General features: G+C 42.9%; 1 protein-coding gene across 2 annotated transcripts in view; it reads right to left on the bottom strand.

The window, feature by feature from the left end:
• Window positions 1-12,970, bottom strand: part of GADL1 (glutamate decarboxylase like 1) — a 111,582-nt gene that overhangs the window by 43,637 nt on the left and 54,975 nt on the right. For both annotated transcript variants that reach the window (XM_074945622.1, XM_074945621.1), the window contains exons 13-14: window positions 3,613-3,664; window positions 229-318 (exon numbers count right to left, since the gene is read on the bottom strand). In XM_074945622.1, coding sequence (XP_074801723.1) covers window positions 229-318; window positions 3,613-3,664 — 142 coding nt within the window. The remainder of the gene's footprint in view (window positions 1-228; window positions 319-3,612; window positions 3,665-12,970) is intronic.

Raw genomic sequence — 12,970 nt, 5'->3', positions numbered from 1 at the left:
CTGAATACTTGCATAATATCTGCTTTTGTTATATTAAGAAAGAATCTTAATTAGCCTTGTCTAAATAGAGAGCATAATAAACTTAGAAATCCTATTAACATCTATCTAAGGATTAAACAACATTCTATTGATGGGTTAATGGTGGGCACATCCAGGAGCTATTTCTCCTCATTCCCTGGCAGAAGGGATAATCATAATAAACCAGTAAGCCATACATGTACTACTCACCTGATGGAGCTTCTCCCAGAACTCAGGTCCTTCCTCCATTTTTCTTAAGCTTGATGGAATGTACCAAAAGCAAATGTTCGCATACTCTGGCTGAGTAAGAGAAAAAATGATTGCTTATTTCTCTCTCTCACGTCACATCATATTCACAAGAGCGGGTCAAAAAGTTCTAGTATATTTCTGTGAAATTTTTCAGCTAAAACATTTGAGCTTTAGAAAGTTTCATCAAAAAAAAAAAACTCATCAGATTGAAGGTGCTTTTGTTTAGTTGCCATAGTAAAAAACCGCAAATGCTGACTTTTATATTTTTTCACCCCCTTTACTCTTATACAATGCCTACACCCACCCCTGCTTTCCCCACTCCGGACGGGAAGGGGAGTCTTCAAGGTTTTACACACACACACACACACACACACACACACACACCCCTCCCTTCCTTTTCCAGTGGAAAAAAGGAGGAGGGAAGGGAAGCAGAGAGAAGGTGGGCATTTTAGCAAAATTTCAAAATTAAAACTTAAATTTTGATTTTTCCTTAATTTTTAATTTCAAGTGAAAAAAATTGAAATTTCATCAATTTCGTCAAAATTTCAATAGTTTTGCATTATTTCAATAATAATGCACACAAAAAAAAATCAGAAAAATTTGGTTTCAGAAAACCATTTAAAAAACCCTTGTAATGGCAATTTTTTTGACCGCCTGGTACTCATACGGTATAATGATGGACCTGATGCCAGAATTCCATGCGTTTAATAAGAGTCCCAAACTCCTTGAGGTGATGTACAAGTCCTGCCCAGGAGACAGTCTCTCAAAATTTCTGAACGTGACTGTGGAACAAAGGAAGACTCTACTTCTCCACCCCACTCCTGAGTATCTCTCTTAGGTTTTATGCTCAATTCAGAGCTTGCTGTGAGTCTCCCAACATCAACAATGACCATTCACAGTTGGTTAAAATTAGGACACTTCATACTTATGAGGCTTCTGCGTGTAGGATTCACAAATTTTCCCAATAGGCCCCTACAGATTCAGCCCAGTCTCTTCTGGGACAAATGAAGGACACATAGTACCATCCAGAGAAACAGTTAATGAATCCCAGTTCTGTTCAAACTTCCCCAAAAAACTCTACCTCCTTAACAGTGACCTGTCATGTCTTTGCAATTCAGTGCTCTACTTGGGGGGGGGGGGTGGGGGCAAAGGATGGAGAGGATTAGAACATACCTCCCCACTACTAAACCCTACTATACCCACAGTTCTCACTGATGCTGGCTGAAAAAGAAGGAACAAATGTTGAAATAAGGAAGAAGATAGCTAGATCACACCATCATTTTGCACCAATGCAAACACTGCTGGTAGTTCCAGACCTCCTCCCAAGCACGTGGAGACTACCTAGACCATGCCAAATTCTTTCATGAAAGGGCACTGGGAACTATTTATAGTTGCTGCCTCACTTTAAACTGCATTTAATACATTATTTGATCAGCAAGGAGAATATCGTTATCAGCAGGACGAGATCAGCAGACTTGCCACCTGCTGCCAAAGAATGAAATTAAGTTCAGCTCTAAAAGTCTCAGATTTCTCGAATAGGAATGGATCAAGCCCTGGACATATAGTAGTTTCCTCATGAGCTGAAGCTCTAGCTGACTAATATGGGGTTTTAATCTCAATTCTGTTTCAGGGCAGAGGGTGCACGCAGTCCATGGCTTACCTTCCTTTCATCAGATGCAGCCATGCCTCAGTTTCCCTTCATTCACTGGGTAGGTTAACCCTCTGACTATCTGAGGAAAACTCTACCTTTTCCAGAGTCAACAGAAGTCCAAGAAAAACTGGCTCCACTTAGCCATTTTTCACATAGCTTCCAGTCCCCCCCTCAGGGCCTGAACTATCTTACCCCTTCATGCAGCGAGTGAGGGCAAAGCTTTTCTCCCACCTTCTCTAGAAGTCCCAGCCTGGGGCCTTTAAACAATAAGCAATTGCCCAATCCTGCCATCAGGCTCTTTTGCCCCAGGTAGTTTCCTTCATGGGCTTCCTTGCACAAGCCTAAAACCTTCACCCTTGGTGCAGGACTGACACTTCTGGGTCACTGGCAGCCTTTTCCCAAATGGGCAGCTTACTCCTCCTTAGGGTTCTTATTCTTCTGCAGGCCTCTTCCCATCCGTTCCTCCTTCCCACAGCCCCTCCTTGGCTACTTTCTGCAAGTCCCACCCATACTCCTGCACCCCGGCACTGGAGAGGCTCACCAGCAGCTATGGCTGCTCTCTCCAGGTTTTTCACTCTGTAGAGGACCCCACATCAGATCTGACCTCTTCCCTGAGCTCTTTTACATCCCTGCCTTCCCTTTCCCAGCACACATTGCTGCCAAGTTGTTTACAATTCCTACCAGTTCTTCTGGACTACAAATTCCAGAACACCTTGCCACTCAAACAGGCTTGAGACAAGCCAAAAAACCTTATTACCCAGGATAATCCCCCCCTCTCCCCCCCGCACCTTTGTGCTCTTTCCAAATTAGCAGAAGTTTACTGGGAAAAATTTGTTTAGAGTTTCTTTCCACTTCCACTCCAACCATGACAGTTAATGGATAATCAGCAAAAAAGCAGCCCATGTATAAACCCACATTTCAATTTTAAACAATTCGCTTCTGGTTTGTTTGTTTGTTTTAATTCTCTTTCCACCCCGTTGCTCTTCATGGGTCTGCTGCTCCCTTCCTCCTCCAGTCCCTTTTTTCTCCCCCTGTGCCTCTGCCATCCTGTTATTCTCCATCTTCCTGCCTACTCTGCTCCTTCTCCCATTGCTGCCTTTCACTTACACACACACACATACTTCCTCTAAATAGACTCCCCTCGTCGATGTCCCCAGGTGCTGATCTCATTGGCCAAAGAGCTGAGCAGGGGCAGGAGCCGAGACCCCTGCTACTCAGCACATTCTCTGCAAACAGGATCTTCATCAATTTACTTTGCCATGGAGTAAATTGGAAGGGAAAAAGAAGTTATCAGTAGAGCTGGTTGAAAAGTGCCAGTTGTTCTGCCCTGGAAATTTGGGAGTGCAGGGGAAACGGTGCACGGGGTGGGGGGTTAAATGAAGAAGAGTCCACTTTCAGGACAAAAGTTTTAACTGAAAAATTCCAACCAGCTCTAGTTCTTAGCCATAGCTCTAGGATGGGTGGTCCTTTTGCAACCCTACCAATTGCCATACAAGGGGATTACTCAAGCCCTACGTCCCAATGCCTACACAACCCCAGAAGCAAGGGAAATGGACAGACTATGTGAAATATGGACAATATGATGTGGTTTAACACTTCTGTGCATCAGCAATTTACAAAGTTTATTTAAATATGCACCCAAAATACAGACTGACATTTGACAAAAACACAAACTCAGTTCTATAGTCACGTACCTCCAACAGCAGCTGGAATCCTTCTCTTTTCTTAATTTCATCTACTAGATATCTGTAAGTAAACACACAATGTTACAAGATGTAACAAAAGTACAGGATATGCAGGTAGCAAAAAATTGTCTTGAACATTCTAGATTTCTTAATAGCAGAGCTTAAAAATAGTTTCTACCTGATGTAAAAATACAACAGTTAATGGGATAACCAGCTCCCGAAAATAAGTAAAGACTGGAGCCAAGCGGTGAGTGATGGTGTAGACCAAATGCTTCCCACTTTCAGTGGGAGCAGAAATAGGGCCTACCTGTATTAGAATTGTGAGCTGCACTGATCCACCAATGTAGCTCCTTTTTCCAACACTGAGGGCTTGCTTACGCTTAAAATGCTGCAGCAATGTAGCTACACTGATGCAGCTGCGCCGCTGTAGCACTTAGTGGAGACACTATCTACATCGACGGTGTAGATACTCCACCACCCTGAGAGGCAGTAGCTGTGTCAACGGCAGAAGCCCTCCCATCGACATAGTGCTGTCTACCCTGGGAGTTAGGTCACTACAACTGCGTCGCTCAGGGGTACGGATTTTCCACACCCCAGAACAACATAGTTATACCAACGCAAGTTGCTAGTATAGACCACGCCTGAGTTGTTCTCCATTAATAACTCACTTTCTGTTCCACAGCTGAAAGCTCTGTGCTGTCATCTCATTTCACTTCACTGCCTACTTGTGACATTTCTCTCAGTCCTGCCACTGCCCCCAGTTCTCTTACTCCCTCCTATTCTTCAGCAGCATGCCCCAGTGCACGGGGCCTCTCGCTCTCTCTCTCAGCAAACCCCCGGTATCTTCACAATTCCACTTTTACACAACAATATATATCACTGATGCACAATAATCTCTGGGAATTCTCCAACAGTGCACTAAAAGAAAAATTTCCTCTTTCACCAGCAGCAGAAACACACTAATGTAATAAGCAAAAATTGATCTGAACCAAAATCCTGGATCCAAAAACCCTCAAATTACAGAAATATTTGGATCTTGACCCAAACATACAGCAGGCACAAATCTCCACAGAATTCTAAATCAAAAAGGGTGGATTTCACCCCATCTGATTGTCAGAAGACTTTGGGTGTGGATCCAAAGTTTGCAGCTCAGTTCCATCTCTAGTCATAAAGGTAGTAATTAGAGCTGTGTGTGGAAGATGCAGGTTCCATTTTGCAAAGGATTTCAAAGTTTGGCTTTGTTCCAAATTATAAAATTTTCAGTTTTCATTATAATTCTCCACAAAGGAAAACTCAAAAAAAAATTGTTTTGGGTCAATGAAAACATTTCATTTTGATGGAATCGAAACTTTGCAACATTGGCTATTTTGTATGATATTATAACATTTTAAAAAAATTAAAACAAGATCATTTCAAAACAAAAAATCTAAACATTTTGTTCCAAAAATGTTGAAATGGGACATCTCACTATTGTCGGAACTTTTTTCCACATTTTTCTTCTGAAACGAAAGAGTGGTAAAATCAACCTGATTTTGCGACATGTTTGAATTTCAACAGAACTGCATATTCCAATGCAATATGGTTCCATCAAAGTTTTTCCGACTGGCTCTAGGAGTAATGCACCAAGACTAGAGATGGACAAACTATTCATTGTGAACAATTTGTCCACATTTTGCCTTTTTTTTTTTCCTGTTTGTGAATTGTTCACAGAGTTTCATTTGTTATTCATAATTGTTCAAACTATTGAGGCTGAAATTTTTTGCATATGAGCTCTTTGAAAGTTGTTCACTGCCTGTATTTGTTATTCACTTTTACTGCTGTGCAAGTAGTCACCTTAGCCACATGGTATTGTTTCTGTGCCCTAACTCGATCAGTATAACTGTAATAAGGAGTGGGAGTGTGTGATCAAGTCACCCAGTATTTGATTTTCTGAAGTTAGGAGGAGCAACCCTGCAGGATTAGGAAATGTTTAGGACATTTAAAACCTTTTTTCCCCGAGACCACTTGAGTCAGGCCTTGCCTAAGACATCACTTCTAGAAAATTTTAACTATTGGATTATTACAGGCTGGGATCAGATTTTAAATTACAACTGACAGCCTGACCCCCGCACCTCGCCGCCCGCTGCTGACAGCTGGAACCCCGCGCCTGGGGCTGAAGCATGTAACTTAGCTTCCCAGGGCCTGCTGTGGCATGAGGTCCCAAGCAATTGCCTTGCTTGCCACCCCCTAATATTGGCTCTATACTTGCAACCCCCTAAACCCGTCCTGTGACCACTAGCTTGATAAACATTGGTCTACGAAGTCTGTTTAATGTTACACAAGTTACCATCTCTATTTAGCTTATGTACACATAATCACAAAGAGTACAATTTTTTAAAAAATGCAAAAATGATAAGCACAAAGCATTAAAACAGACTCCCCCTTCCTTATTTACAGCGTACACAAACATTAATTCTGGAAAAGAGTACCAGTTTTTTAAAATGCAGAAATGATCATTTTAAGTTGCAACAACAGCAATACTAATGGTAACTACAACACATAACATGCAGAAAGTACAGTACATAGCACAATGGTAGGTACAGCAGCACTCACATTTATCATGGCTAGAAAAAAATCTGACAATTTGTGTTGTTTTAGATCAGAGGTTCTCTTCTTCATTGTGCGGTCATGGAGTTGCTTCATCATCATCAGTTCAGAGGGGTCGGTATCAGGCTGTTGCTCTAAGTACTGAAGAAAGAGGTTTCCTGCTATTGCAGCATCGCAGTGAGAATTTTTTTCCATCAATCCTTCCTCAGCAGACTCTTCAGATACATAGTCGCTGTCAGCATGTAGTACAGTCTGTATGATTTTGGCATCATCCAGTAAGGGATGGCCAAGGTAGTTAGTATCATTTTCAAGCCAATCTGCAACATCATCTTTGTTGACTTCTGTGCAGCCAGGAAGTCTGTGGAGGAGATCCACAAATGCACTGGTCTCTTCTTCAGCTGCCAATGCTGTTGTTGCAGCTGCAAGGTCACTGTTCTGAATGCCAGCAATAACTTCAGGCCACAGATTTTTCTACAATTTTTGTAAGGTTGACCTGGAGATGTCTTCCCATGCTTCCGCAACCCCGTATACAGCTTCCTTGATACGTTTTTTTTCCCCAGCGCTGCAACATATTGCCTTTGTTCTTAGCTGCTTCATCAGACATCAGTAGTCGATTAAGAAGATCCCGTTGATAGCGTTGTTTTAGACTTTCCAGGACGCCTTGGTCCATAGGCTGTAAGAGAAGTTACATTTGGAGGGAGAAAAAAACCCAGAAGATTGAGTCACCTTGGGAGGTGGGCCATCAGAGTGAGTGGCTGCATTGTCCAGCAGTAAGATAGCTTTCAATGGTGTTTGTTCAAATGAGCTTGCATGCTTGGAACAAAAGTTTTAAAAAACTCGATCACAAAACAAAACACTGTCCATCCATGTTTTTCCCTGTGATTTGTAGATGATTGGCAAAGCATCCATCTTTAAGCACACGTGGATTCATTGCTTTACCAATGATAATTAACAGGAGCTCGTATGTGCAACTAGCATTAGTACAGGCCAGGGCTGTCAAACGTTCTTTGCTCTGTTTGTAGCCAGGCACAGATTTTTCCATTCTGGCAGCAAGTCCCGTCACAATTGCAAACTTGTTCCAGAGACAAGTTATGCTCAGCTAAGATACTTGCCTTTTTTTTTTTTTTTTTTTTTTTGGATAGTCAGAAATAACTCCTGAATCAGTAGACAGCTTTTTCCAGGTGACTGTTAGTTGTTGGATGTCGTGACGCTTTTTAAACTGACTGAGCCATCCCTAACTAGCAAAGAAATATGGGTCCCCTTCTAAACCTCGATGAAAGCCTTAAGCCTTCTCACATAGTGAAGGACCACTAATAGGAATGCCTTTCTCTCTTGCCGGTATAAACTACAGATAAAGGGCTTCATCTAGACCAGCATCGTTCGGTTTCTTCATGGTCTTCCGGTATGCAGAGTTATTGAGTTATTCATGCAATATTTAAGAATTTGCTCTTCATTGTGCTTGATGTCCAATACTGTGCTTCTCCCAATGCTATAATTTTGGGCTATTTTTGCTAGTGACTCCTTTTTAAAATTTTATTAATAATCTCTAATTTAGCATCCAATGCCAGTACTACACGTTTTTGCTTAGTAGTGTCAATCGTTTTACAAGACTGAAAACATGGCATGCCAACACTACCATGGAGGTGATGTCAATTTCCCATGATGCTGTGTGCGCGCGGGTGGTTCTGTTAATAAGAAGAGCCACATAATGGAGGCTCGGATAAACCGGGTTCTATGGTAATTATATGTTGCCATATTCACACAAAGTAATTACATGCGACATTTGCATGCACAGCCCCAGTTGCAAAGGTTGCAGCCAAATCCTTGTCAGGCCTATTTAATTGCTTCTGAGGCTAAGTCTACACTATCAATTATGTTGACATAACGTATGTCCCTCAGGGGTGTGAATAAGCCATCCTCCCCCCGAGCGACATAAGCTACACCGACTTAGGCACCGGCATTGACAGCACTATGATGCGGGAGAGCTTCTTCCGCCGACACAGATGCAGCCACGCGTTGGGGGTGGATTAATGAAGTTGATGGGAGAGAGCGCTTCCATCAGCTTAGAACAGCTACACGAGAGAGCTTACAGCGGCACTACTGCATCGGTGTAAGCTCTCTAGCGTAGCCATAGCCTGAGTAAAGGCACTAGGTAAGGGGTTTTGTGCGGCCCTTGCTGTGAATGGAGTGGTTGCATACTCCTATCTGTCTTATTTAACTACAGTGGCTCCAGGGCACTGGCCTGGAGTTTGGAGAACATTGTTCCCATGTCACTGTATTGTTGTTAATCGCTGTGTCCCATTCCACATACAGCAATATTCCATACATCTAGCTACCTGCATTTATTGAATGTACTTCATCTCCGGTTTGTTCTGTCAGCAACTGCAAATTAGTAATGCCAGCATGAGTCTGTGTGTTCAGTCAGCATGATCAGACCCCATAAAAAGTCCTTTTGCCAGGATTCTGGCCAGGGTCTGGGAATATTTCAATAAATCTGCCCGTTTGTTGCGATACTTAGGCATTTTTCTGCTTGTAACTGCTTTTACTGGTTATCGCCACATACAGTGAGCACAAATAGAGGGAGGAGGAAGAAATCTGTCAAAACACCAACTTTGGGCCCTGTGTACCTGCCAGAGGAAAGTCCCAATATGGGCACCACCAGCACAGTTTCATTGTCACAGCCTGGCACTTCAACTGAGATCCTGCAGAGATTGTTTATCCAGGGGCTCAATAAAGAATACCTTAGAGAGAGCATACATTTTTCAAAGCGGAGCATGGGGAGTTGCCGTGTTGTTTGTGGTTAACCAGACTTGTGCACGTGACTCATTACCCTTAGTGTATATCCATATAACCCAATCGCCATGACAAAGTGCTGATGTCAGCTCTGAATGCTGTATCTAACTGCATGCTGCTGAGATCCTTCCACCCGTCTTATCAAAATGAAGCCAGCATTGAATCTCTTTTTCAATGTCCACTTAGATCAGCAGTTATGTTCACATTATAGTTTGCCACCTGGTCACCACGATCAACCACAGTACTGTTCAGGTTGACAAAGCGAAGCATAGAATAAAGAAAGATGCCTTATCATTATTGCACCAAGGATTAGACTAATTTTATTATGGGATGGCTCGTTAGCAAACTGGGCAAAGACCCACCAGGCCTCTGGAGGAGATATTTTTGTGGACTTAAGTGAAACAAGTTTGGTGACCGTGACTACTGGCTAGATGACATTTGTCCATATCATAAAACTACAGCACCGAGCACAACAAAAACAATCGGCTCAGAAGAGGTCCTAGACTGGAATAGCCAGTGTTCCCTCATTCATTTAAAACAAAACTTTACACGAAAACACAACACCAGTCCCCGTTTTTGGATGACCTAAAATGAGATCACCTTGTTTTTGAAAGAGGTTAGCAATTTTAAAATAGTGTTAGCAAGACAGTTTGCACTGTAGAATAGCTCTCCCCCCCATGGCTAGCATTTTGTCTTTTTTTTTTTTTTAAACCACCCACTGAAACAAGATTAAAAGTGGTGTGTCGCTGATATCTGATGTTTCTCTGACCACTGTTCACAGCCAAAAAATGGAGCCAGTAGAAAATCCATCACTCTCGATTTCTAATGTCTGGTCCATTTAGCACCAGTGGTGTAATTTTCATCCTACATCTTTCCATCGTTGACAATGGAACTGTATTTTTATTATCCCCGGACTGTGGAATCACAGAAGGGGCGGAGTCCTAGTTCAACAACTTCATAACAGAGCAGAAAAAACAAGAAGTATTTGAAATTATTAACACTGCAGAAAATGAGGGGGATCCAGTAGTGAATGAAGCTAGGTTTCAGGAGGAGGGGTGCCTTTAGAAAAGGAATCAGACAGAAGTGACACAAACTGTGGAGATGATGGTCTAACACAACATCCAGATGTGATCGCAATCTTGTGACATATTCTAAAATGCAGCTTATTCCACAAAGCAATAAGGGAATCTAATTCTTTGCCACCAGGACTAAATGTAAAGAAAATCTCCAAAGTGATCAGCTGAGCACTGTGTCATAAGTACTTTAAAAATAAGTCCTTTCAAGTAAATAGCTTAGGAGCACTCTGATTTGATCTAAATAAATGCTATGAAAACACAATTCACCTCTTAAAAAAAAAAAAGGAAGAAATCAATGCAACGGCCAATGGGGCAGAGTTTGATGCAAAGGGAGCACAGAATTGCAATCAGATTAAAACCTTTGCAACTCTGCCTGGCAGTGAAAAAATTCTCGCCTTCAAATTGTAAGGTCAATGGACTAGCTCCAGGTCATATTCAGGAAAACTAAAATATCATCTCTACAGCATCAAAGTAAACCCTACTGTAACACAGCAAGAAAAAGGCTTCACAGTTGGTCGTGTAGTTATGAAATCTGTTTTAGTGCCCAGGGAAACTGATGTCTCAGCTCCCAAGTGCCTGTGCCCATGCAAAATCAAGACAGCAAAGCAGCTACTGTACAGAATATCACTGGTAGCTGTTATCTGATTAAGGCAATTTCATTAAAAATAAAACAAACACACCCCACACTGTCACTTAGAAACACCACCAGCTAAATCCTAACTATCAAAGAGGGTATTGATCCCACCATTAATCTGTACATTCTCAGTCAGATGACCTGTGCCGGTGACCTTGATGTGGCTGAATCCTTCTACTGATAGCAGAAGGAACTGACGCGCTCTGTATACATATATTAACAGAGGGCCCTGAAGTGCACACAAGACTGCAATTTACTCAGAAGACTCTAGGGACATTTAAGCAGCAGAATCACGACAGTAGATTTAGTTTTCAATGACTTCCATCTAGCACCACCTTTTTTCTGTATAATACACATATTTTTAGGCAATTAATGTTTTAGCTTTTTCTTTATATGGAAGTGTTGAAGAGGAACTGTCCCTTTAACTTGCACCATTGTAAACGCTAGGTATTACTCTCTCTGACATGGTATTTGGCATCAAATTAAAAATAAAATATTAACATAGGTCTGATAAGTATTATTATTTATATTTATTATTTGTATTTTGAAGCCAAGGAGCCCCTGTCATGGATCAGGACCCTGTGCTAGGCGCTGTACAAAAAGAACAAGAAAAAAAAGGATATTTTGTTTAAACAGATTTTAAAAGATCAGTGTCCATGCAAAATAACCCATATAAATAATTCTCTTCCTAGAGCCTCTGGCAACACCATCTTGGAAGTGCTCATTGAGGGAGAATTTTACACAGTGCACAATGAGCTTATGGAACTTACTGATACAAGACAGAGGTCAAGAACTTAGCATAGTTCAAAAATAAAAAAGGATTGAAAATTTATAAGGATAACAAGAACATACAAAGATACACTAGTAGAGAGGTTTTGCAGGGATGCTTCAGGGAAGGAGCCAACCTCTAATTAATGGGGCTTAGAAAGAAAAATTCCCTGTGGACCAGGTATTCTATAAAATCCTGCTGTAGGGTTTCTTGCATGTTCCTCTGAGGCACAAGATACAGGCCACCAATGGAGTATGGACTTGATGGAGCACTTGTGTGATCCATTATGGTAATCCCAACCTTAAATTTTAAATCCAGGTTCTGCACCTGACTTTCAAGAACATTATGGCTCATGCTCAAACATATTTTAAAAACAAAGCATTAATTTCAAATGCCTCTTGGAAGCACTTGCAAATGCTAGAGTGGTGGGATTTCTTGGCTGCTGCAAGGAGCGAAGCCACAGATGCTAACACACTTTAAAAACGATGGCACTCTACACATTAAAACCTTGTCTGCACCAGGGAGTTGTAGGGGAAGGGGAGGAAAACCCACTCTCCCTACAGATGCCACCCCCAATTTGGTGGCATAAAAGAGCCATAAAGGGGCTGCAGTGGTCCCAGGGAATTTCCCCAGCATACACTGTCTATGGCATGGAGCATGAAAGAAGGCAGGAGGAGAATGGTAAATTCACCTCCAGCTGGATACAGCACAGAATCTGTCCCATTGTTTTTTGGTATTAATGAAAAACAGCAGCGCTGATTCTAAATTAGATATCTGAAATAAAAAGGGTGTTCTTCACTGGACCACATCAGTTTCCAGATCACCACCATTAGGCCTAATACAGATTGATGGTTTCCCTTTAATTTGGACCCTGAACTTTATTTTATCCCTAATTTATCAATTATTAGAAGATTTTAAAGTTACAAAGGTTTAAGTGGTTTCAGGATAGACCAGAGGTGGGTAAACCACAGCCCGCGGGCCACATCCGGCCTGCGGGACCGTCTTGCCCGGCCCCTGAGCTCCTGGCCCGGGAGGCTGTCCTCCCTCCTCCGCAGCCATGCCACTGCACGGTGCAATGCTCTGGGCAGCGGGGCTGCAGAGCCCGGCCTGACCCGGTGCTCTGTGCTGCGCGGCAGGGCTGCCTGTCTTGGTGTAGCTGCACTGCCAGTCACCGGTGCTCCAGGCAGCACGGTAAGGGGGCAGGGTGTAGTGGGGGATTGGATAGAGGGCAGGGGAGTTTGGGGGGCGATCAGGGGCATGGATAGGGGTCGTGGCGGTCAGAGGGCGGGGAACAGGGGTTGAATGGGGGCAGGGGTCCGGGGGGGGGGGCAGTCAGGAAGGAGAGGAGGGGTTGGATGGGGCGGCGGGGGGCAGATAGGGCAGGGGTCCCGGGTGGGGGCAGTCAGGAAGGAGAGGGGGGTTGCATGGGGTGGTGGGAGGCAGTTGGGGCAGAGGGCAGTTAGGGTCGGGGGTCGGGGGTGGATGGGGCAGGAGTCCTGGGGGGGCTGT

Source organism: Natator depressus, chromosome 2 (genome assembly GCF_965152275.1).
Source record: "Natator depressus isolate rNatDep1 chromosome 2, rNatDep2.hap1, whole genome shotgun sequence".
Lineage (NCBI taxonomy): Eukaryota > Metazoa > Chordata > Testudines > Cheloniidae > Natator > Natator depressus.
The sequence above is the reverse complement of the archived record's forward strand: the minus strand, read 5'-3'. Positions and strand labels throughout refer to the sequence as shown.